General features: G+C 49.5%; 1 protein-coding gene across 8 annotated transcripts in view; it reads right to left on the reverse strand.

Moving 5' to 3' along the window:
• FGF13 (fibroblast growth factor 13) overlaps positions 1-26890 on the reverse strand; it is a 212055-nt gene that overhangs the window by 22786 nt on the left and 162379 nt on the right. For all 8 annotated transcript variants that reach the window (XM_066182205.1, XM_066182202.1, XM_066182208.1 and 5 more), the window contains one exon: positions 22901-23004. In XM_066182205.1, coding sequence (XP_066038302.1) covers positions 22901-23004 — 104 coding nt within the window. The remainder of the gene's footprint in view (positions 1-22900; positions 23005-26890) is intronic.

Consider the following 26890-nt stretch of genomic DNA (forward strand, 5'->3'; position numbering starts at 1 on the left):
TCCACTTAGCAGGGCTGACCAGGCATGGTTATTGAAACACTATCACATACACATCTGGGTGTGGGGAGACAGATGAAGATGGTGCTGAAGACAACCTTGCCCTCGACCTGTGGCAGCTGTGTTAATTCCCCAGGAGTGGGAACAGCCTTGCCCTCCCAGCTGTGGGTGTGATGAGGAGCGAGGGAGCTGCCACAGGGTCAGCGGGAGTCTGCTGGTCCTGCTGGGAGGAGGGAGGGGACAGACAGGGCCAGGTGTCACACGGGGGACACCCAGGGTGAGGTGGCCGTGCCAGGGACACCCAGGGTGAGGTGGCCGTGCCGGGGACAGACAGACAGGGTGAGGTGGCCGTGCCAGGGACAGACAGACAGGGTGAGGTGGCAGGGACAGGGACACCCAGGGTGAGGTGGCAGGGACAGGCAGGAGTGAGCTGGAACTGCAGAATGGAGAGAGAGGAAGGAGAGAAAGAGCCAGAGCTGTGTGGAGCTGCCCGTGGGATTGCAACAGAGAAAAGGTAGGAGAGACTTTTAGATAACAAGTTACTGACACTTAAAGCTTTCTGAAGTTTTTAATGAAGCAGTCTGGGTGTTGTGGCTGTCTTGACACAGACATCTGGGGACACAGAACTTGCACAGATGTCTTGTCCTACACACAGTACAGAAGCTCTGCCCAGCCTTTCCCAAGTTCTACACTTCCCCAGCTGGGCACAGCCTGGCCTGGCTGCCCTGAGCCCTGCCAGCCCTCCACAGGCTTCTCTGGAGCCCAGTTGCTCCCCAAAACTCATTCACCTCTTTTTGCCTCGTGATAAGGTGCACTACAGCCAGTAAAAACGAATTTAGTCCCACGGGAAACACCAGGATCACAAAACCTGTTCTTATTTGAAATTAGTATGAAAAACACCAAAACCCTGTATCTTGTTAGAGCACGAAATATTAGAATCACCTCCTGATACCCTTAAAATGCTACATATTTAGGCTATTATACAACAAAGAACTGAAACTGTCATTTTGAAATCGGGCTTTTTTTAGTCTTAGTAGTATTTTCATAGTCTTTTCTCAGAAATTTCAGAAATCAAAACTTCTAGCTTTTCTTCTGGATACATCCATCTATCTCCCAGCTTTCTCTCCTGAAACCTATTTTCGTGAAGTCCTTATTTATCCTTATGGATGAACAGCCCTGTTTTGCAGATGTCTTCATAGAGCACCTCATCCAGAGCGTCCCTGATCCTGGTTCCCCAAAGATTTTCTTAGAGCTGTCATCCATTCAGATTCATAATAGCAGTGATTAATAGGAATAAGAATATAAAGCCATCAGCAACAGAGCTTAGTGGGAATGCTATACTTTTAAATGAAAGCTGATTAGTCTCAGCTGTTCCTTCTGGCTAACACTGAGCTGTAATACTTCTTGATTCCATCTGCTTTACTGCCTGGGTTTTTGTAGGGGAAAGATCATTTTTATTTTTACGACAGAGAAGGCAAAGTATCAGCGTTTTTAGTGACCCTCAAAGCTGTAAGGACTCAGGAACAGGCATCACTACCAAGACTCTGTCCAAAATTTCCCTTTTTATTTCACTGCCTTTTGACTTAACGAGCAATTGCATCCGTGGAGAACCTGATGAGTCCCCATGTCCCTCTGCCTGACTCATCTTCAGACCCAGTACTGCCGGGAGTGATGGCAGTGACCCTCCCCACCCAAAATCCTGGCCGTCCTGCCAGCCAGCTCCCAGGTGGGGGCTGCTCCCCGTGCTGCTCCTGCCATTGTCCTGAGCTCTGCCTGCCCTGCAGTGGTGTGGGATGAGCCCAGCTCTGCTCCCAGCCTCCCCACCACAGCAGGAGTGTGAGGGAAGGAAGAGGTTCCCTCTCTCTGCAGCTGGGGACTGTGCCCCCCTGTGCTGAGGACGACACCAGCTACCCAAGCACTGCAAGGACGTTGTGGGGAAAACATCCCTGCAGGTCAGGACTGTCCTGGGGGAGCAGAGCCTTCTGACACGGCGTGGGAGTGCTGCTGTGAGCAGGCTCTGGGCTGGGGCACTGCCTCATGCAGACAGCCCCAGGGATGCCCCGCGCTGGGGGAGGCTGTGAGCAGAGCCAGGAGCAGGGGAAAGCACTGCTCAGGGCTTCCTTAACTTCCATTCAAGGGTCTGACCACTATCCCTGGACTGTCATATGGAAAACATCTGTTTCGTGTAATGATTTCTCCTGATGCCTTTCGGATCCCAGCAAGTCTGAAATGGTGCCCCTTGTGCACTCGGAGCACGTTTCCCAATTAAGAGCAGAGCAGGTTTTTTACGGTCAACTGGGAGATTTGCAGTAACTATTGTAGCCCAATTGTAAGGAAGATATCTAGGGCTTTATAAAATTTTCCTTGAAAAAAATAATCTTGGCAAGAAAAACCAGAATTTTAACCCAAACAGCAGGCTCCCAGATGAGCTCTGCCCTGGCCATGCCTTCTCCAGGTCTCACCCAGAAGGTTCAAGATGTGCCCAGAGGCTCAATGCACAGAACTGCAGCCACTTCTGGCTATCACCAGGGTAAACTAGGACAGATTCCCAGAGTTACTTCTGAAGAGACTGACCTCAAGGAGCACAGGCATTTTCTGATACACAGAGGAACCCTCCTCGCAGGAAAGCACTTTCAAGGAGGTCGAAACTCAGCCCTTATCACTTCTTGATGTAAAAAGAAAATGCTTTTACCAGTTAATGGCTCAGAAAAGTGCATGACTGGTTATTGTAACCACAACAACATACTCAAAAGCAGTGAGACAGAAAAGGAAGTGCTCGATAAGCATATGTTGTTTTTAATAAAGAATGACTTTGTGTGGGGAGACAGAGACGGTGCTGAGGACAACCTTGCCCTCGACCTGTGGCAGCTGTGTTAATTCCCCAGGAGTGGGAACAGCCTTGCCCTCCCAGCTGTGGGTGTGATGAGGAGCGAGGGAGCTGCCACAGGGTCAGCGGGAGTCTGCTGGTCCTGCTGGGAGGAGGGAGGGGACAGACAGGGCCAGGTGTCACACGGGGGACACCCAGGGTGAGGTGGCCGTGCCGGGGACAGACAGACAGGGTGAGGTGGCCGTGCCAGGGACACCCAGGGTGAGGTGGCCGTGCCGGGGACACACAGACAGGGTGAGGTGGCCGTGCCGGGGACAGACAGGGTGAGGTGGCCGTGCCAGGGACACCCAGGGTGAGGTGGCCGTGCTGGGGACAGGAAGGTGGCAGCTGGAACTGCAGAATGGAGAGAGAGGAAGGAGAGAAAGAGCCAGAGCTGTGTGGAGCTGCCTGTGGGAGGCTATACAGAAAAGGTAGGAGAGACTTTTAGATAACAAGATGCTGATGCTTGAAGCCTTCTGAATTTTATTACTGAAACACTCTGGGTGTCATGGCCATCTCCACAGCCACACCTTAGTGCCAAGTGGGCCACACAGTTTCCAAGGCTCCTTGGCAAAAGCAGAACGGGGGCGCCCAACACCCTCGGGGTGCCTCACTGTGCCCCATCCAGTCACACCTGCAGCATGCCCCTGGCCTTCTCTCTCCAGGGCATCCCACCCCAGGCTGCGGAACAGGGCTGATCCCTCCCCTCATCCACCTCCCCCAGACAGAGCATCCAGCCTTCCCAGCCCCAGCATGAGGCTGCACCATGTTCAGTGCTTACTGCACTCCCTGGGTACTCAGGACTAAGATGATTCGGTCAGGACTGAGATTTGGAAAGCTGATTTTGTTCTGGCCCCGCATTAACTGATCATTTATTACACGGGGTGTTATCAATATTCAGAGGTCTGAGAGCTCCAAGAGCAGATGTACCACAGACTGACAGTAATTTATTGTGTGCACTGGCTCAGATGAGGCTGGAGGAGAAGTGCTACCATCCAGGTGGCTTTCTGAGAACAAGCACAATGAATCAGCCAGCAGCACTGTAATATCCTTCCTGTGAAACTGTGCAAAAGGGAGGGAAGTTGGCCCTCACTCCACACGCTGCTTCCCCAGCTCCCCATGAGCCAGACAGCAACATGTCCACAACACAGACTTCAAAATATCTGCCTGCCATGAGGGTCACCCTAACCAGGGCCTAAAATTACTTGGTTTGCAGGCTGCACCTGGAAGAAACAAAATTCCCTTTCTTTCTACAGCAAAACCCTCACAGACCCTGCCCACTGCACCCTTGCGCTGACTCCACACTGAAGCATTCTCTTGGTGGGCAGCCCTGACCGCCCCCAGATTGTCTGGTCGTGGTATAAGGACCTTCCTCCAGCTGCATTTCACTCTTCCACTTGAAAATGTGGGTAATGTGGGAAATGGGTTTGTAGAGAATTCCCAAGGCCTGACAGAAGGCTCACACAGCCTTGTGCACCCGCGTGCAAACCCTGAGATAAGGTGTGCTGACTGAGAAAGGCCACGGGACAGGACAGACATTGCTGAGAGAGAAATGGAACTGGGAGCAAGTTTCAAATTATGATCTTGCAAACAGACTAGATATTTTAGAGAAACAGAACTACGAAAGATGTATTACAGCAAGACCCACGTGGGGCGTTTTAATGGATGATTGGCTTTAAGGCATTAACAGCATTGTGTGGCAAAAGCTGATAGGCCAAAAAAACGCTGATAATGTATTGTAATTAGGAAATAGTTTGGCTTCTGACTGTGATGGTATGAACTGTGACATCTGTACTGTCTCACCCTTCTCATGAGACTGAAAATGGGGTAAAAGTCTTTAAAATGCCTCTCAGAAGCCTGGTCCCTAGGTCAGAAAAAGCAATAATCCAGTAGGTAAGGTTACCCTTAGCTGAAAAGCACAGGCAGGAAGCAACATCAAGAGTAAAGATCAGTTGTCATGGCAGGTGAAACCTCAAATAAACCTCAGTGAATGCCCCAGGAACCACCAGGCCATGATGATGCTGCTTGTTCTGGTTCAACACCTTCCTCATAATCTTCCCTGCAAGAGACATGCATTTTGCTCCTTCTTGGGAGTGGCTGGGAGAAACACAAAGCTCAGGTAAAGGTCTGAGTGGGAACGGGAAGGCAGCTCCAGTGATGGCTCCAATGGAGCAAATGGGCTGAAAACCAACAGCAGAACTCAAACTGCAACAAACAACAGTCAGACAAAATTCACAGAGAAACTTGCCTCATTTAAACAAGCAAATCAGCACTAATAAATTACCACCTTCTTTAGCTGGGCTAAAGGCTGGTAACATCCACCAGTGTCACTCCCAAACGTCTGGCCCGAGCAGGAATGTAGGAATGTGATGAAGGCTGAGCATCTCTGAGCAGTCCCATCCCACCGAGAAATGCTAACGCAATGTTTTCACTTAACCCCAGTACTTGGACCCCAATTCTGAGAAGGCACAAAAGCAACGGCTGCCTTCACAAAATCCAGTCTCTGATAAGATGCTGCAGCTTCCACACCATTTCCTGAAAGGGAGATAAGGACAGAGTTTGGAAAACTCTCGTCCTGGGCGACGGTGACTCGGAAAATCAGCTCCGGGAACAAAAAGCAGTTTCAGGTAAACTCATCTGCTGATATGGAAAAGTAATTCTAGTACAGAGATGAAAAGTGTTTTAAAGTCTCATAAAAACAATCTGAACAAAATGCACTTAAAACTTTACATGGAGTCCAGCATCTCTGTCATCCCTGCTCTTAGGGCTAGACTTGTACAGCTCAATAGGTCAGACCAAAGTCAGACAGGAGCACTCTGGGCTCTGAAAATACCACAAATTCCACAGGCTGCTGGAACATTGCTGCCGTGGCCATGCCAAGGACCAGGGAGAGTCAGCCAGGCTGGCAGCAGCACAGACCTGCAGAGGGGCTGGCTGTGCTGCCCCAGGGATGCAGCACAGGGTGGCTCTGACATGCTGGGCACACCCTGGGGCTTCCACCGCTCCCACAAACACCCGGGGGCTCATCCAGGTTTTTCTCCTTCCATCCCCTCTCCCCTTACTCAGACCAGGAGTGTGCAAGCCCTGGACCCAAGCTGAGGCACGGAGCCTGCCCGCACTGCCAGCTTTAGCCAGGGAGAAGCTGATCTTGGGCGCTCTGGGGCATCACCTGGCTCTGCGGCTGCTCCTTCCCAACAGACGCAAACTAAGAGGAACTTTCCTTAAGGCTTTAAAACTTTTTCATCACAAGCTGCAAATGTTGAGACAAAAAACACCAAAAAAGCCCAAATTCTTAGCTGTCATGAGCCAGCCCTTGGAAAAACTGCCATAAATGGGTCGTTTCCATCGAGTGTGACTGGGTTCGTGGGGAAGGGTTGACTGAGTACTTAATTTAGGCTGGAGGAAACAGCCTCTGTGCTAACCCTCTACTCTGATATTTCACACCGCTTGACAATCTCAAATATTTTTCACTCATGCTGATGCTTTTCTTCTTGTCGTCAAAAAATTTCAGGACAATTTTAACATGTACTTTCAAGTCATCCTCAAGCTGAAACAGATCTGAAAGGTGTGCATTTCCCCACAAAACACCCCCAAAATATCTGCTGTTACTTCTACAGCTGAGGTGCAGTTAGAAACTTTAGGGAACATCTTTGTTAAGCTTGGTAGGAAAAAGAAATCAAGCGGGATGAACGATAGTGAAAACCCTCTGCCATCAGCAGCTCCCGGAGGCAGCAGAGGACGAGGGCAGCAAACTCCACTGAGGGGTCAAAAGAATTCTGCAAACGTCTCTTTTCAGCAATTCTGCCACTAAACTTGAGTCCCAGGGGTGTTGTGTAGGGAAGGAGAGCTCTCACTCAAAATGGACAACTCATCTGCAGTAATGAATTCATAACTGGAAAGTCAGATAAAGGATTTGCAAGAGTTGTTTTTTTTGGTTGTTTTTTTTTTTTTTTTTTTTTTTTTTTTTTTCGGTGGGAGAAAACTATGCAATGGTCTCGCTGGCACAGGTTGGTATAAAAGATGGTTTAAAATTTCCAGTGCAAAACTATATTCCAGACCAGAAGGAAAAAGATACACATGTGCACAGGGAGAAAATATAAAGCTTTGGAGAGAATTTATTTCCTTTGAGGGAAATGATTGCGTGTTTTAAGATTATGAAGAAAGGAGACACAAAATCAGCCCAACTGAATCCTCATTAATAATGTCTGCATTCACCTGGCTCACCCATGCACAACTCTGTATGTCAGGGGGTTCAACCTCCAGCACAGATTACTCCTCACCATTAACTAATTCTTTCCCACCGTTCCTCTTTCCCAGTAATCTTCTACATGAAAAAGAGAAAATTAATACTTTGCTCATATATACATAGTTAAGAGTAATCCACTCAGATGTGATGGATTGCTGTCTGGTCTGTAATATACTTGCTATACCATATTCTATATTATCTTGCTTGCTTGCTTTCCCCATTTCTGTTTTTTTATTAATTAATTCTCTCTCTCTGACTTCCCCCTTCAGTAATTCTCTGCTTGGTTTCCAGCCTTATTTTTATCAGTGGATTTTCCCATGACTCCTTTCTTTGGCCCCTTGAAGAGAATAACAAAAGCTAAAAGTGTCCCAGCCCCAGTCAGACTCTCAGACCTTGCACACCCTTGCTGGCAAGCAGCACACTTTTTGCCCACTTTCACGTATTTTTTTAACAAGCTGGCTTTCAGATAAAACCGACAGTGCTTAAATGACACAGCTCCTTTTCGGCGGAGATGATCACGTTCCTAAGCAGTTCATCCAGAGGCTTTGCAAAGGCAATTCAAGCAGATCCTTCTACCTGGGACTGTTATTTCCCAGAGGCAAACACACTCTGCTGCTAATTTAAACAGAGCTTGTGTGTTGTGACAGGTAGAAGAATTATAAAAGAAAGGCCTCGTAAAATCAGGCCTGCTCTATTAAATTAATAGCTGGCCTGTCATCTCTTCTAAGCGCAGTTAAGCAATTTGCAAGTTCCCTTGTGAAAACAATCTTGGTATGAAAGGTTTGTTAACACAACAACTTACACTTGGGTTGAAAAATAAGTGCACGTGTATGAACAGTAAGATCTGTTTATACAGAACCCCTGTATAAAGAGAACCCCTGAAGGAAAAATGCAAGAGAAAATTCAGGTGCTCACCAATCACCTCCTGAACAAAAAATGAAGTAGTAAGAAAACTCCCAGCCAACAGGTGTTGCACACGAGGTGTGTGAAAACGGTATAAAATTAGTGATGTGAACAAAGAATTGGCTTTTCCCGCATGAAGAAAAGGGAGACTCGACTGATTTAACTCCAATCTCTCATGACCCGAGGCCGCGGAAAAGGACCGGGCCGGGACCTGAGAGACGGAATGCACAAAGTCGGGAACGAGCAGCGAAAGGAAATTCAGGCGGCGAATACACAAAGCAGCGAAAGGCTCCGGCTACAAACTGCCACGGGACGGAACAAAATGCACAAAGACAAGACCCGGGCAGGGAGCGGGGGATAGAAACAAACAGGAAAAAAGAGAGAAATAAACAGAGAGGCAAGCACAGCTCCCGGGGAGGCGCCGCCCAGGGCTAGGGATGGCTTCCCCACCCTGAAGTACTAAGACCAGGCTGGATGGAGTTTGGAGAAACCTGGTGGAAGGTGTTCCTGCCCCAGGCAGGCGGTTGGGAATTTATGATCTTTAAGGTCCCTACCAACCCAAACCATTCCATGACTCTGCGAATGGGCGAGCACGGACCGGGAAATGCACTCAGTGCCCGCACTGAGCCCTGGGGAAAACAGCGGTGCCAAAACCCGTGGAATGCCCGGTCAGACCCGGAGCCGGGGGACACCCGGACCGCGGGGGAGCACGGCCGAGAGCCGGGAAATGGATGGTGTCGGAGCACCGGCGGGGCGCGCGGTGGACAACCCTGCACAAAACACGTGTGAACGCCTCAGCGAGCGGCGGGGCCGCGACCGGGAAGCGAGGGCGAGGCAGCGGGCAGCACGGAGCCGGGCAACACCGCGGGGAGGGATCCCCGCCGCGCCAGCCAGAGCCCGCACTCGGGCCCTGGGAGTTTAACAAAGGGAAATCTCGCCAATTTCAGCCCGCGAAATACGTGTGCGGGCACTGGGATTGCGCCCACGGGATGGAAGGAAAATGGCGAACTTTACTGCTGCGGCGTAGAAAACCATGTGAGGCCAGATGTACAAATCGCCTTTCCTATCCAAAGGCGGGACGCGTTGGGGCAGCGGCCACAGGGGAAGACTGGGCTGCCGCAGAGTCGTTACATACGTGGTGTTTTATTAGAAATTCGTTAAAAATCACAGTCTGCTGAGGGACCGCAGCTGCTGCGGCAGCCGCCCCCCCACAGGATCCAGGGACCTCCCGGTCACGATCTCCCGTGTCTGCAGGTCTGTTTCTGCTCCCTCTACCCACGGACGATGGGAAAGTTACCTTTCAATTCCTTTTTCATGTTAAAAAGACTATTAAAAAGCGTTATATCCACTTTGAAACCGCTTTCGCTCTAAACCGTTTGAAGACGCACAAAAAGCCGGGAGACGAAACCTGTGTACGTGCGCCTCAGGAAAGTGGTTCCGGCGGGACACAGCGTCCCCCGGGCGGCGATGCGGGGCGGCCGGCTCCCGCTCCGCGGGAAGCCGCGGTGGCCCCGGTGGCCGCGGGGACGGGCGGTGGCCGCGGTAGCTCCCCGCGGGTCAGTTTTATCCTGCAGAAAGCCCCGGGCAGCGGTGGGATGGCGGCTCCACACGGAACGCGCGGGCCCCGCGGAGGGCAGCAGCCGGGCCGCGTTTCCCGCAGCACTGCCCGCGCCGCGGCTGAGGGCGCCGGCGCCGCTCCCTCAGGGCGTGTGCGCGGGCTGTGCGACGGCCCCTGAGAAAACTACCGCAAACGGGTGCTGCACACGGGGTCTGCGGCAAACTGCAGAATAAACGACGTTAATAAACGACTGGCCATCCCCGCATGAAGAAAACGGGGTCTCGGCCAACTTATTACAATACCCGTGTGCTCTGCTGTGAACGGCTAAGGATCGCTGGGGCTTACACTGCATGGACTTCCTACTTATGGAAATTTTAAATTACCCAAAGCGTATACGGGTTGAGTATGTATGCCCGCCGCCCCCACTTCAAAATGAAAATTGCTGTTTTTATAACAAATGCCTATTTCGAGCGGAGTGTTTGGAAAAGAAAAGCCCTTCCAAGCCAGGGTGCTCTCTGAAGCAAGTGGGAGAAGAAACAGGTTTTAAACCCACTCCTTTTGTTCCAAAATGCTGAATTTGTTACTTTTACAGTCACACACTTGCCATTGGCTCCAGCAGGCTTGTAGGGGTGCTGGTGAGACGTTAATTTTGAAGAATTAAGGACTTCAGTTAAACTAGATGTTGCTGGGAACAGAGGGAGAGGGGCTGATAGAAGTAAATCTGTCCCTTCTGCGGGCCAAGAGAGGCATGTAACAAATTCTAGAGCGGGGAGGAAAAGGAGAAATACAATAAATAAAATACTGAGAGGAGTGGAGGGCAAAAGGGGGAAGTGACACGGAGAAAGGAAAGAAGTCAGTCGCAGTAAGGGCCAAGAAGCTGTTCCTGGAATGGAAGCGGCGAGGGAGGCAGTGAGGCCAGGGAACGGCAGCAGGTGCAGCCTCTGGTGCCGCCCTGGCAGGGCAGGCAGCCTCGCCCCTCTTTGGGGGGCAGGGGCGAGGGGAGCACCCCCACAGAAGGGGTTTGGGGAACCAAAGGTCACCCCACTGCTGACCCAGGGCAGAGCCCACCCAAAATCTCCTCGTGTCCATGGAAGTGCCGGGCGCAGGCCAGGAGGAGCCCCTGTGAGCTGGAACTCGCCTGCAGTCCCTCTGCAGCCCTGCCCAGCTCACCTTTACTGTCACTACAGCACTTCACCTGCTCTCCCCAGGCTTCACAAGACCTTGGACAGCTTGGCACACTTAGTCTCTCCTTTAAACTTGGCTTCAGGCTTCCTCCTGAGCTAAGGAGAAACAATCTCTGAGCTACTCGTTTAGGAAAGGGCCCTTCTTCAAAGCCCTTCCAGGTGCCATGTGCAAACAGTAGCAGATCCAGGTTCCCTCCTTACATCTCACTTGTCTGCACCCCAGGACTGCTCCTGGGAGCTGTTTCAAAGGCTGAAGTGTCAGCATCAGAAAGAAAAGAGGTGTGGGGGTGTGAAGCTACTAAACGCAAAACTGTCAGCCTCCTTTCATTTACAACCCTGAATATGCATGCATGCAAAAATGTAGGGCTTTATATTAAAGTTTTTACTCTTGTAGCAGAAAATATCAAGGAAAAAAAAAAGACTTAAAGGTAAGATAAGGCTGTGCAGGTCAGAATTCTTTCTCAGCGAATCTTTTCTTCTCATCAGTAATGATTTCTGTTAATAGAACCTGTCCTACGTTAAGTGAGGTTGTCTTTTACCATCTCAGAAAAGGGCACTGTCAGCAGACAGACACCTTTTTGTTGGTGACAGGTGGATTTCTTTAGTCTCTCACCCAGATGAAAGCAGTGTGGAGAATCAATGCCCACCCCAGAAGAGCTTGCAGGGCACCTCAGGGCAGGGTGGGGACCCTGGGGTGTTCCAGCTGAGGAGACAGCCAGGGCTCTGCCCGGGCTGGGACAGGCACCCAGAGAGCTGCTGTGCTCCCCCAGGCCTGAGCTGTGCCACGGCGGCGGCCCTGAGAGCAGGGACAGGGACACGCGGGGCTGTGGGACACTGCCTGCTCCAGCCTTTCACGGTGCAGGAATTCTGGGAATACGCACTGCTGCTCTTCAGCAAATACCTTCCTTACCCAGCGTCCCACAGCCAGCAGGAATGAAAGCTCACCCCATCTAGTGGAAACTCTGCCCCTCAGGCGCCCTCAGTCTGTGTTTCTGCTGCCTGCTGGTGGCCTGGACACCTCACCTGCTCAGGGGGACACCTGCTCACCAGCTCAGTGACTCTGCTGACGTCCTCAGGGCTGCCCAGGTGTCAGCACCAGCACCTTGCCACGATGCTCGGGGACGGCCGAGGCTCAGTGAGCTGCTGGAACACTCCAGGGCTCAGATCCAGCTGGAAAACAGCACTGGGGCGGAGGTGAAGCATGGAGGGCTGAAGGGGGAACATGTCCTTAACAGACACGCTCAGCATTTTTATGGAAACTACGATTTTGGTAGTAGGTTTTACTTAAAAAGTGCTTACGTTTTGGTGAAAGACCTACAGGACCTGTGAAACCCCACCATACTCTCTAGCAGAGAGTCAAAGATGCCAAAACATCAGTCAGGATCAAACTCTTCTCTTCATAATGTGTGTGACCCTGCTGCAGGTACCACAGGGATGGGAGGGACTACCTGAGCATGTGCAAGGCACAGGGAATTTCCCATTCTGCGCTACCCAACATTTGTATTGAGTTAAGAGATGTTTGGATTTAGCCTCACAGTTGCAAATGGCTCCAGAGGCATCAGCCTAATGACAACTTAATTTTACCAACATTGCTTGACTCAGTAAAAACCCTACAGATTGAAGAATTGCTATATCAAAAAGGAAAGGCCATAACTATCACAATTACCCACATTACCTCAAATTGTTTCATAAGAGAGGCAACTGTTGCTTAGAAGACTCAGAGCCAGAGGGAAACAAAACAGTTCAACAACAGAAAGCGTGGTACTAAATGAGAGGGGAAAACAAACTCGTCTTCTTTTACTGTCAGGGCTGTGATAATAAAAGGAAGGGCTGCAAGTGCAGAGGGTTTGCTTTGGGTAGAAAATGAAACTTCATCAGATGATTCATGGCCGAGCCCGGATGACTGTACCTATCTTCTCCCCTAACAGCACAAAAGGAGGTTGATTTCCTTAGTACAGATATTCCCCAGCCACTTGCAGATCAAGACTGCCTCCCTCTCAGCTGGAAATTTCAGATCTTCTGGGGGTTCATCCTGGGGATGAACTGTAAGGCCTCTAAAGACAGCCCTGGAGGACTTGGTGATAGAGCTGGTGCACAAACAGGGCCTTTCACTGCTCCAGATCAGTCTGTCAGGAAGAGAAATCGTCAGTGCAGTGGCCATGGCTCGTGGGTGAGGAATGTTCTCTCCCTGCCATGGCTGCTGGACATGAATGTGATGAGAAGATTTTGTTTAGTTGTAAGAGCTACAGGTTATTTATAATAAATGCTTGCCCTTCTGGTATTGTTCCTACAAGCATAATTAAAGGAAATATAAACTGTCAGTGCATCACTTGGAGAGCAGAGGTGTTTTCTAGCATCTCACAGATTAGAAATGCAAATGTGGGAAACAATTAACTAATGGGGTAGAAACCAGCAATTTGCATGAAGCTCTTCCAGGTCTTTCCTACCACAGCTGCAATCATTTCCCTAAGAAAAAGCCCAAGCAAGTCTGTGCTGAGCTCTGCTGCCCGTGGTGCAAGCTCCAAGTGTGCCTAGAACACACACCAGATCTTTGTTTCACACAGAGGCAGCTGAAGCATAAATTAAAGTCAGGATTTTCAGCAATTGGGTGAGTGGTGCTGGCTGCAGCTCCACGGCTGGTGGCACAGACACGATCCCGGCCTGCAGGACCAGGGACTCTCACAGAGGGGACCAAAAAACTGCAGCTCCTACAAGTCCCACAGTACAAGGCATTTGAAGAGAGGGATTACTGGTGAACAGAACAACACCTGGCTGTGCGCTTGCTGGGCTGTTCCATAGGAAAGCGCCGGTGCAGCTCCTGCCTGGGGCATTCAGCCAGAGAAGGCTCCAAGGCAAGGGCTCGGGGCTTGCCCACGACACAAACCCCCAAAGAGCCCCTCTGGGCAGCCAGGGCTCTGTGCTCTGCCTGCTCCTCACGGCTGCTCCAGGCCTTGGAGCCTGGCTGCAGGCAGGCAGGCACTTTTTTTAGTCATTAAGTTTCACAGGCCTCCCAAACGTTCTGTTCATTTTTTAATGACACAGAAATCTCATATTGTAAATCAATGACTGTCTTGTCCAGATCCTGAAAATTTTACTCAGATAAATTAATTCTCCCTTCTGGCTGGCAGTCAGAGAAACTGCTTGAGTAAGAATTACTTACGTGAGAAAGGCTTTGCAGTAGCAAGCCCGTTAAACTCTTAGTTTATCAGGTGAAGGGAACAGATCTGCGCTTCAAACCGTGTCTATTTCACTTATTAGAATTTCTTATGTTTTTTGTTCTGTTTCAGATCATTCACTTATTTACTCTGAGCTTACTGTGCCTTCTGTCAGTGTCAGTATGGCTCAGCTGGCAGCAGATGCTCTGCTAGCTCTGAGCACACTGGTGTGAAAGAACAGAATGGGAATTGATGTGAACTTTTGCCTGAAACCTGAGCTGAAACCTTCGTGTTTATGAAACTCTGTTTCTAATTCATGTACCAGCTCCACAAGATTTCCTCATTTTAAAAAATACTGTCTTCCAGTTTAGCTGGAGGACACAAGTACTGCAGGGCGAGGAGCAGCCCACTCTCTGCAGTTCCCTAAACCCATTTTGTTAAAACGTGAAGTTCTGGAGCTGTCATTCGAGGAAACGTGCTCACAAATCTTTTGAGGTTTGCCCACTCGCAGTCAGCTCAAATGCAACGTCCCACCAATAGTTGGGTTCAAGAGGAACACTGCTGTCTGATAACAGGATTTTTGAACATCTGAAAATGCTCCGGGGATGAGGATGGAGGGTCTAAATTGATCCCTTATTTCTGTGCATTCAAAGTAATCAGAGTAAGGGAAGGGGGAGACTGCTTAATAAAGCAGACTGTGTCTTGTGCTGTGATTCTGAAATGAGCTCTCTGATTTCTAGATACCTCCTGAGGCTTTAAATAAACAGAACTGCACTTCACCAATTATCATGCCTGTTTTGCTTAGCTCCCCAGTGGATTCCATTTTAGAAGAACCGTACTGCTCAATATTCAGGGCTGTTTGGGTAAAATAGCAAAAACGAAAAACAATGTGATGGCACCTGTAGCATCAGCAGAATTTAAAATATGAAAGGCCTTATCAGTTCAATTATTTAGACCATCCCATTCACTGGTAAAAGCTATTATAGAGGCATTATATCCGAAGACTCCCTAATCCATTCGAAATTTTGGATTCCTTTGTTAATCCTAGATTGCCTAATGAAAGCAGTTCAGTATGGAAATGCAAGTTTCTTGACACAATTTTTATTCAACAGACTTCTTCCTTTCCCAGACCCTTTTTATGTTTTCCATCCAGGAACCCAGCAGGTCTAACTCCAAGAACTACTTTATGGAAAAGTTAGTTTCTGAAGCCAAGGCTTCAAGGGCATAATGGAAATATGACAATTTTTCCACTTCCTTTGTTCCTGAGTAGCTTCTGTGCCACACAGAGGGTTCCTCCTTCTTCCTAGGATTCATACAGGGGGCTCTGGTTCCAGCACACAGCAGTCATGCCAAGAGGATGGCATTCAGACTGGGACTGAAGTAACAGAGTTTCCTTTGGAAACCTCCTCCAGTTGTGCTGCAGTTCTCAAAGGCAACCATAAAACTGATTCTTGGGTCTAATGACTCCTTTTTCTCTCCCACTGACTCCCCATAGGTATTTCTCTGTACTCTCTTCAAAAGAAGCTTTGTGGCTGACAATCTGAACTTCTATAGTCAAGCTGGATTCTCAGGTTCTGCTCCTCATCCCTTGCAATAAAAGTTCTGCAAAGGAAAGATGCTTTCAGTAGGCTTGCAAGGATGTAAACGGGCAGGAGCAGTAAACATTTCCCTGGAGGCTGCCAAGTAGAACAGAAGTGAATTCAGCTCCTCTTAGCACTGCTGTAACTGCAGGGCTACACGAAGATGGAAACACACAAAGAAGTGTTTAATGAATAAATCTGCTCCCAATACCCCCACATGGCAGATCAGTTGATGGCGACAGCCTGGACCGATGGACAGCAGCTCTGGGGAAATGGGCTGCCCTTTACTTGCTTTTAGCACAAGAACTGCTGAATTTTGTTTGCCCTGGCACTGCTGCAAGAGCCAGAGCTGCGAGCTGTCCTGCAGCACAGGCACTCACAGCAGAGAACACTTGCACCTCCTCACTCAGCTTTTCCTGCAGCCATTCTCACCCCTGCTCCACACCCTCACCGCTTTTCCCCATCAATCTCGAGCCAGGTTCAACACTTTGGGGGATTTCTCATCAGTGCAGCAACAGCCTTTGGAAAAGTGACCCACAAACCAACCATCAGCAGGATGCAGCAGCAGCACTGGGCAGTCAGGGCACATCTTTCTCACCTTCCTGGCTAACTGCAGGTGCCCATGGGACAGCACAGCAAAAAGGGGATCTTGCCTTTCATATCCACACTGCCCTGGCCTCTGCCGATGGGAATTCCCAGGCGCTTCTAAGCCAAACTTAACACCACTGTACTTTGCAGCATTTTTCCTTCAAGGATTTACCCCCACCAATGGTGGGATCCCGGGGCTCCCAAGGCAGTGAGCTCCCAGCTGAACAACCAGCTGCATGGAAAACGCTTTCTGTGACGTTAATAAACCTGGAGAGCCCCTGCATTTCACCCTGGGTGAGCCCCTGCTCTACTTCTGACTTAGTTTCCCAGCGCCAGCCCACCCCTGTTGTTCTGGGGAGCCCTGTGAGCCTGTCTGTGGCTGCTCCAGCACCCTGGGTAGGTGTTCACCCTCAGACAGGCTGAGCCACGTGTGGGCAGCTCGAGGCAGAGGCTGTGCTGAGTCACTGTGACAGGAGCTGCTCATTAGCTCAACCTGCGGCACCAGAGGGAGGGGAAGCCCTCCTGGGCTTCCCAGAGCAGACAAACAGCTTTTCAGAAGGAAAGGCAGGTGCAGGGAAGAAGCCACGGTTTCCTAATGGTGTTTTGTTTTAATTAAGTTGCATTTTAGAGAAACAGATTAAGTCTGGAATGTGATCTTGCATCTGAACTTGAAGACACAGATTAGGAAAAATAATCAACACCTCAAAAATCCCCAGAAATACTAGCACGCCTTTATTCCCAGTGAACTGAGCCCAGCTCTGCAAGAAGCAGGCACACATGCCTGGTGTGCATGGACCTCCACACACCCCACAGGTACCTACGCTGCTGTCCCAAGGTGTAGCACCTACATCACATTTAGGAGGGAAAAGCAGCACATTTCTCCTTGGCCCTGCTGAATCCCGGCGAGGTGATCTGAGCACACCACTCCAGCGGATCCAGGACCTGGCAATGCTCTCCTCCCACTCTGCAGCTCCAGCCCTTATCTACTCACCCCTCTGCTTGCCAAACATGTTTTGCAATGTGACAGTGAGGAGCTGTGAGTAGCCTGGAAGCCCTGGAATTCAGTATTCCTTGTTTGCTGGTCCAGGGCCAGAACTCCTTGTTCAAAGTGATCAGTGCGATCCAAGGTGTGAGGCTCTCAGACTTGAGCCCAACTCCAAACTCTGCCAAGGCTTCTTTTTTGTCATCATGGCAGTTTTGTGTCACTGTGACCCCAGTGAGCAGTGCAGTGGACTGAAAAACTGGGTGTTAAGAGCCACATTGCCATTTCAGCCACATTTCTGAGCTTGCTGAGTCCCTAACTTCTGCTCTGAGCAGTATCTGAAGTCTGAGCTTATAAAAACTTCCTGCTTTTTTTTTTTACCCAAGGACTCCAGCATTGATTAGCAAATGACCAACAAGGGAAGAGGATGCACTTTTAGTCTCTAATTTACTTTGCATGTATATTATTCATCGCACAGGACGTTTGAACTCCTCGTGCAAAAACAGCAGCTTCACTGTCGGTTTTTAGCAGCAGCTCGGTTGGGAAAGCACAGCCCAGGTGTGCAGCCTGCCAGGATCAGAGCAGAGCCCTGGAGCATCCTTCTGCCATGCCTGGGCTCCTTTGGGGGAGCTCAGCTGAGGAGGAGCTGAGATCCTCAGTGAGGGATGGAGGCACAGCACATCTCTGGGGATTTCAGGTGCCTGGGGTTTGACTTGTAAAGAAAACCAGCAGTAATAGTTTCAAGACCTTCAGCTTGCTGAATCTCCTAATAATTCTCCCATGGGAGGATTATGCCACCTGCACCTCCCTGCTGGAGACAGACAGTCTGTCCCCAGAAATCTGGGCTCCCCCTGCTCCCACCAGAGAGGAGCACCTGAAGGAACAGCACCATCCCTCCTCCGTGCCACGCAGCAGCCTCGCATCATTCCCAGCAGCATTCCCAGCTCCCTCTCCTCCTGCTGCAGGGAAGCACGGCCCCAGGAGCGTCCCACACCACGGAGCAGGGCCAGGCAGGCACGGGGAGCCCAGCCAAAGGCTGCAGGTCCCTGCAGCAGCTGGGGGACACGTCTGTGAGCAGCAGCTCTGCAGCTGCACTGCCAGACAGTTCAGCTCACAGCTGACCCCAAAACCTGCCACTCACACACCCTGCCTGGAGGCCGAGCCAGCGAGTCTGGGCAGGGCTATCAGCAGCTTGAGAGGCTCCACTGAGACCCTGCAGCCTTCCCCTGTGCCAGGCAGCAGCAGCAGCACCCAGCTCCCCGCTGCAGCACTGCTGTGCACTGAGCCCAGGCGTGCAGCGCCGAGCTGCTGGTGTCACCTCCATGGCTGGAGGGGCCACCAGACATTCCTCAGCCCATCATTCCCAGGTCCTGCAGGGCCTGGGAACCTCCCTGCTGACCCCACACCTGGCCTGCTCCCCTGGCTGTGGGCTGGCACCACACAGCAGGCCACCGGAGGGACAGAGCATCCCCTGAGCTGAGCATGCTGAACACCAGGGCAAGGGGCTGGGGTGGAGAGAAAATCATGGACCTGCACCTCAGACCCTGGCACCGGAGAGAAACCACTGTATAAAGGTGTAGTCTGCATTGGTGGTAAAAAATTATTTATACTGACGTGCAAAGTTAACCAGATGAAGCTTTTGATTATTTCCCCTGTCTCTTGGTTTGTGCTATTTCCCTGAGGTGTAAAAATGCTCTTTGCCAGTAATTCATTATAAATGCCCCAGCCATTCCCATTAGCTACAGCAGGTCTCCACTGCACTGCTCAGTGTTAAAATATGCACAAATTTTTCTTCTCTCCAACTCACCAAAACCAAGTTTTGAACCACTCTGAGAATTTAATCACATTTCAGTTCTCTTGGCTATCATCAACGTGCATGCTTCACACAGTGTTTACTTTCAGTGCAGGTACCAACCTTAGATATGACGGTTTATTTTGCACAGAGAGGACAATGTTAGCTGAATGCTCTCTTAGGGTAAGTTATATGTACAGCCCCGCACAGGGTTTTATACCAAAGGGCTCCTTAAACCCCTGCTAACTCTGCACCAAGTGACGTCAGATGAGAAATGGCAGAAGGAAGCCACGCACAGCTGCAGTATTAAACAAAAATACTGGACATCCCAGAGTAGTTAAGGAAGCCAGCATAAACCCCTCTTCCTAACAGCCATCCCACGAAGGCTGAGTGCCCTGAACTGCCCACAGATAAGCTGGAGAGCTGTATGAGGGATGGACAGACCTGACCCTGTCACACCTGGTCAGGGCAAAGGAGCTCTCTTAGCTTTGGGCTCCCTCCAGCCTGGGAGAAGCTGTGGGGAACTGCCCATGACACTGGGAAACGAAATGCTGTGGTGAAACACACGGCAAGACGAGGTGGGAAATGAACCGTCTTTCCAAGCTGAGCTGCACTGCTCCTGAGACTGGCCTGAACTATGCAATGAGCAGCACATATTTAATTATACTGCTTCTGACAACGTACCCAGGATAAACAAGCACAGAATCACCTGCGTTGAAATGTTCTGCAGGAAAAAAAAATATGCATTTCACTGACAGTCATTACGTGATTTGAAAAACTCTTAACATGATGGAAAATGCACGGCTGGAGGTTCACAGGCTGTTTTTAAACTCGGCGTATTTCGGGTTGTTTCAGCCTATGCAGAACGCCCAATTCCCTTCACCTCCACCCGCCTCCCCCTGAGGGAACTTCCCTCCCTGCTCTGAATCGCTGAGAGCCTCCTCTGCCACATCACCACCACCTCAGGGAGAAGGCAACAGCTCCAGGACTGCGTGTCAGAAAAACAGGTCCTTAAAATGGCTTTCACTCTTCCGCTCAAGACAACCAAACAACACACGGAGTTCACAGCATATGAGCCCTGAGGAACTCCAGTGGGGCACATATGGCAGCCATGTGAAAGATGTGGTCGTTCACAGGAAGAAAAGTAAGATGAAATAGAAGCCACCCTAAACACAGAATGATTCATGATGTGGTTACGTAAGACAGCAGGGCCATCACACCGTTTAAGTCATCTTGCAGCAGCATGACGACGGTGTGAGAGGATGAATCAAAGCCTGTGCTTTCACTGGGAAAGGATGCTCAGGCACCAGGAGCTGTGCCTTCAAGCAGCTCCTGACAAGGCCCCTCCAAATAAAACTTTGAGGGTGGGTTCAGCTTGGGAGGAGCAGTCACACAGCACCCGTGGGCTTTGGGAGGACACTGGCTGCAGGAAAGGAGCCATTTCAGCTGGGGAGTTGTGTGGTATGGAGATGTGAGATGGTGGCTTCCCTTCCCTGCAGGCAGCACTTTGATGTGCTCCTGTAACACGTGTAGACAATTGCATATTTGGTTTAACAGTTTATCTTTCTTTTGCTCAGCTGAATTGCTGCCTTGTCCCCAAAGAGCTTTTATCATTACATTAGGGATCCTACTTCTGCTCTAACTGACAGATGCCACAAACTGTCCATAAACTCTGGCAGCCAACTATGGTATCTGTTCTCTGCAGATTTATGACACATCACTGATCCCCCCGTGGAGAAAATTCACCTCATTCTCGACTGCACTCACTGGGCTGAAGCAAACCACACTGCAGGCTGCCTCTGAGGGCAGGTACCTGGGTTCTCCTCTGCACAGACACAAAAACCAGACACCAGAACCAAACCCAAGTGACTGTGATAGAGACCACAACAATCTCTCTCCTTACGAAACTGAATCACCAATGCTAATTTCATTTTTCTCTGGCAGCGCTGCAACTATCTGCTACAGTTATCTACAATTCAAGTGCCTTTCTATTTCCCCTGTTCTCTTGCCTCAGGAACTTGACAGTGTTTTGTGGGGCTTTTGCACTTGATCAATCCCATGTTGCCATCTGTCTGCTCCTGACAAATCCCATTCAGGAACACATCCCTGCAGGGGCTTTGAAACCCTCAGGATGTGTAGATGGATGTCACTTACTTGAGATGATCTGTTCCCCAGACTCCCTGGTGGCTTTCCTTGAACAGGTGAGTGTTCAGCTGGTGTAAATCAGCTGAGCTCTCCTGGGACTCATTTATATCAACCAGGAATACAGCCCAAAATATAGAGTTCATTTCCCATGCATCAGACTGACAGACTGCATCCCTAGCTGGAAGGACCATTATCAGCAAAAGAAATGCTTGGAACACTTGAACAATAGTGCTGGAACTGGATTTCTGGCAGCCTGGAGCAGGGCAGATGCTCCTCACCAGCCCCTGTCCATTCCCTGGGGTCACTGATAGGAACAAGGGCTGGTTTTTCCCTCTGAGGCTTTCTGGTGACTGTTGCGAAGAACGGAACAACCAAACCAGAAGGCAGCAGGGGACAAGTGCAAGATCACCGAGAACCTGGGAGACAATTTCCCTCAGCAAAGTAGATCGAAATTAGGCGGACACCTGTCTTGGTGAAGAGTCTTTAAGAGTATGGTTTTGGGAAACCACGCAACCAAAGCCTGCTAAAGGCCTTGCCAACCCCATCAAGTTCAAGAAGATTAAAAAAATAAATGTAGGAAAATATAGTTGTTTAATTAAGAAACAAAAATGACCACTGTTCCTAGGGGGAAACAGATGTCACCAATCAATTTTGCAATGACATAAACAATGGAATTCAAAGACATTAAGGGACTGAAGGAAGACACCACTCATGGGAACATAACCACACGAAGAACGACCCTTAATCAATGCAAAGAATAAAAATTACAGCCAAGGTGAATCTCAGAGCTCTGCCTAAGATGCAGGGATGCCCATCAAACTGAAAACTGCACTTAATCTAAATCAGGGTCACATTCTGCCCCTTCCCCTCCCAGCAAGGGCTGCTGGAAGTGACACTCCATCATCCCAGTGGTGCCTGTGGGGTCAGGGCTGTGTCCCAGCACCAGCAGTGACTGATGAATCCCCTGCCCACTTCCCTGGCACAGGCTGAGGTGATTTCTGCAGCACCTGTGCACTGAGAGCACCAACCCAGAGCTCTCTGGAACATTCCTGTCCCGCAGCACCGCCAGGGCTGATCTGGTCCTGCTCTGGCAGACACAAGAGGGAAAAATATGCAAAGCTGCCCCTGCTCCCAGCTGTCAGGATTGCAAAATAAACGAGAGATTTGAATAAGTTTGCTTAATTTTTATCAGGATTAAGGGAATCATTTATAGAAGAGGATCATCTGTAGTAGATAATAGAATACATTTTCCTCTATTTTCCTCCCTGGGAAAAAATCTATTAAAGCTGTATAATTAAAACTCCTGAACATAGTTCAGCTAAAAGTTTTTAATTGAAAAATGGTCTATTTTAATTTTTTTTTTCTTTTTAAATAAAAAACCGTGTCTGCTCTTGTGAGAAATGTCACTGAAAATTATTAACTGACATTCTTCATCAGAACTACTAACAAAGCTCTTCTTTATTCACTCACCTACTGGAAGACATAAAATTTCTATTTGAAAATTCTGGACGAACAACAACAAAAAACCACAACCCTACTTTCTCTAATTTCTTTTCCTTACAGCAATACAGATTCTCTGGGAAGACACAAACCATGCCCTGGCACGTGTGACACACGGAGCTGTCCCCACCCTGAGCAGCCCAGCCAGTGCAGGGATGGGATCCTTTCTCTGTGGGGTTTTGGTTGCAGGTTTTGTTACATTTCACAATTCAGGGTTCATCAAAGGCACCACAGTTTGACTCCATACATCCCTACGTGTTCCTGATGGAGAAGGTTAACAAATACAACCAGACTGACTCAGCTGTCAAACCTCACATTTACAGGCTATTAGCAGACCCCTTGCAACAGTAACTTATTAATTTACCACAGTTCCACCGAGAACAGAATTAAAAATGTTTACTTACTGATGTGTATAGGTATCCTTCACTGTTCATTGCCAGATATAATTTTGTTTGAACCCCCTGAATCGCCACCACTCGTAAACCCACGGGTATGAGGTTAAACAAAGCTAGGAGAGAAAGGAGATGGAGAGCAAAATTAATCCTTTAGAGCGTGCAGATCGGATAGAAAATCATACTAGAATTACCAGAACCAAATAAAAAATGTCTGTTCATGCTTATATTAATTTCTGTGGGTGCTACAGAGCAATACTTCCACCGTCATGTCCTTTTACAGCAATTTCCACCAACAGCTGAGAAATTATCTGAGGGGATCAGTGCATCTCCCTGTTCTGAAGATGGGGAATTGACAGCTAAAAGAATTCACCTGCCTCTGAGCAGAACCCAGGCTCTGCTGAGTACAACTGAACACAATTTGGGTTTTGTTAGAGTGGTTTTCTTTTACCACTAAGTGCAAAAAAGGGAATTCAGAAGCAAGCAAACAAAAGAATTTTCAAGACAATCAAAACTTTTTTTTTTTTCAAATTCAGTAAACATTTTGACTAAAAGGAAGGAAGAAAATGAAATTCAGAAAAGCTGAAAACCATCATTAGCATCTCAAAATGTTTCCACTTATAACTCATTGGGGTTTAATTTTTTCCTCTTTTTAGAGGAGAATGGCTTTGAAAAAACAGAGTTAAATAACTTGAAAATGAAATGAAATGGCAGCATATTCTTTACATCAACCCCTGAATCTGTGCTTTCAAAACTGAGCTGCTTTGAATGTTCTGCTTGCATTTCTGCTTGTACACATGCTAATAGTGGCAGTGTTTATAAGCACAGAAACAACTCTTCAAAAAATGAAGATTCCGGTTTGCAAAGTGGCAAATTAAAAGAAAGAAAGAAAGAAAAAAGTGCAGAAAAGCAAAGCTCTGCCATAGCCTGGATTCATGGTATGTTAAAATTGAACTCAAGAAATAATGAGGTGAACACAGTACTCTGTGTTCAATACGTAGGATTAAAAATAAAGGGGAGTTAAGAAAATTATCATAACCCAAAGCAGCTCCTTCCACTCCGTAGTAGAAATGCAGAGATAGGACAAAGTGATGCCAAAATACTTCTCATTTCCAGTGATTTATTACTTGGCTGAAAAACTCTGGTCTGCTTCAGGCTGAAGTCTGATATTTATGGTCACTGTCTAAAGCCAATTTAAAACCAAATTATGAATTTGAAATATTTTTATTATTTTCAAAATTACGGCTCAGAAATACAATCCATTATAAATTCCCTTTTCAGCCTGAAAACGCCCAAGTGGTCTTACCTCAGTGAAAAAAAAAAAAATTACAGCTTGACAGCATTTAACACAGATCCTAAATTCTGCATTTGGGGCTGCCAAGAGCGAATCGAGTGCCCTGAGGTCAGGGCGCCTTTGAGCACTGCACTTCCTGCAATGGTCAAGCATAGCAGAAAAGGTGGAAATATCCAGACCTAACAAATAAACACAGGGCATCGTGAAATCTGTGTTTTTCTTCCCCTTCGACAGCCGCAAGTGTACTTGCAGACACAAACACACACACATGCAGACCCTCCCCACGCTCCCCTCCAGATCAGAATCAACACCCATTACTTTCCCTTCACTCAAACAAAATTCTCTGTTTCTGCGCGGCTTTTGGCAAAAGAAACTTAGATTTTCAGTAAGGGAAATGGATTTCTCATTCATCCTATCAAACGCTTGAGTTTATTCGGGGGAGAAAATATTCCCTTGGACGCTGGGGGTCCTTTGCAGTTCAGCCCCCAAAAGAGGTCACACCTGATCTCTGTGTAGGCTGGAGAGGAGGATTTGAAGCCCAGCATCCAGGCAGAACCTGCAGGTCTCTTTTGGAAGGTGATCTCTTCGTGGCACATGGACAGGCAGGGCAGGTGTTGGGGTGTTTTCAGCACGAGGGTTTGAGTATGGGCTGCACTACAAACAGTGTCAGCAGCAGCTGAGGAGAGGGGACAGCAGGGACACAGCTGCCGCCCACATGGGACAGCTCAGACACAGCTGCCACGGGCCACTGGGATGGGACTGCAGGGACAGGGGTGACACAGAGAGGGGACAGCAGGGACAGAGGTGACACTGGGATGGGACAGCAGGGACAGGGGTGACGCAGAGAGGGGACTGCAGGGACAGAGGTGACACAGAGAGGGGACAGCAGGGACAGAGGTGACAGAGAGGGGACTGCAGGGACAGAGGTGACACTGGGATGGGGCAGCAGGGATAGAGATGACACAGAGAGGGGACTGCAGGGACAGAGGTGACAGAGAGGGGACTGCAGGGACAGAGGTGACACTCGGATGGGACTGCAGGGACAGGGGTGACACTGGGATGGGGCAGCAGGGATAGAGATGACACAGAGAGGGGACTGCAGGGACAGAGGTGACACAGAGAGGGGACAGCAGGGACAGAGGTGACAGAGAGGGGACTGCAGGGACAGAGGTGACAGAGAGGGGACTGCAGGGACAGAGGTGACACAGAGAGGGGACTGCAGGGACAGAGGTGACAGAGAGGGGACTGCAGGGACAGAGGTGACACTGGGATGGGACTGCAAGGACAGAGGTGACACAGAGAGGGGACAGCAGGGACAGAGGTGACACAGAGAGGGGACTGCAGGGACAGAGGTGACAGAGAGGGGACAGCAGGGACAGAGGTGACAGAGAGGGGACTGCAGGGACAGAGGTGACACTGGGATGGGACTGCAGGGACAGGGATGACACAGAGAGGGGACTGCAGGGACAGAGGTGACAGAGAGGGGACTGCAGGGACAGAGGTGCCACAGGCCACTGGGATGGCTGCAGTGGGGCATTCCTGGCTGTGCCTTGCTGGCACCTGAGCCGTGGGTGCCCGGCTGCAGGTCCCAGCCCTGGGACACGTTTCCCTGCCAGACAGGCCCGGGCGGTGTTCTGAGGCACGCTCAGGAGCTGTTTCACACACAGTGGGGTGGGCAGAGGCTGTGGCGCAGTCTGCTGGAGTTTGGGAAGGGCTGTGGGGGAAGGTGCTGGCCCGCAAAGCACAGAGCGGTGCCCACTGCCCTGTGCCAGCACAGCCACACACCCTGCCCCAGCTGCTGGCTCTGGGGACAGGGCACTGGCACTGCACCACAAACGGCACTGTCCCTCTCAGCAGCAGCTGTTACTGCCCCTGTCCCCGTGCAGCAGCGAGCCCAGTGGCTCCTGGAACAGGGAGTGACCTGTCCCCAGCTGTGACCGCTGACAGGACCCACAGCAGAGGCACAGAGAGCATCTCTGCAAGTCCCCAGAGGGACAGCAGGGTGGAGGCGTTACCTCACCTCTGGGGAGCGACCCTCGTGTGGACAGATGTGACAGAAGGGGTGGCAAAGAAGCCAGAGCAAAACAAATTGCTTGCTACTGTGATCAGCTGGTGTCAGCACAAAATAATCCAGAGCAATTTGCATCCTACTCTTTCCCTATTACATTTGCATTGTTTCAAATAAGGACATAAGGACAGGGATATCCATCCTAATGAACATCTAGGCAATGCCTGAGGGAGAGATGATCTTTGCCATGGTCCTCGTGCAGTATGAGCTGACAGAGAAATAAAGCTGCACAGTGAGAGGCAGCAGGCCACAGATGGATTTATGAACATAAACATTTCTCAGCTGGGTCTGCCAGTCTTGGCTTGGCCACCTGCACCTTCATACACCTTCTGCCGGGCATTGTTTCCTACACTGCCCTATTTTACCAGGCTTGAAATATTTTTGTCCAGCAGTGTGAGACACTTACGTATCTTTCACACACCAAATCAATGCTCTGGTCATCTTTTCCTGTTTTATATTAATCCTCAAAGTTGTAAAAAAACCCAAAAACTCAATCAAAAACAACAAGTAAAAATGCCCAGAGCTTTTCGCAGAAAACCTGAGGGAAAGCTGGTTGAAACCTGACGGTGCAATTTAGAAAGAGGAAACAAATAATAATAATAATAGGCAAATGTGAAGTTTAAAATGCTGCTGAACTCCC

This window comes from Chamaea fasciata, unplaced genomic scaffold (assembly GCF_029207755.1).
Source record: "Chamaea fasciata isolate MVZ Bird 193981 ecotype frontalis unplaced genomic scaffold, bChaFas1.0.hap1 SCAF_4, whole genome shotgun sequence".
In the NCBI taxonomy this organism is placed as follows: domain Eukaryota; kingdom Metazoa; phylum Chordata; class Aves; order Passeriformes; family Sylviidae; genus Chamaea; species Chamaea fasciata.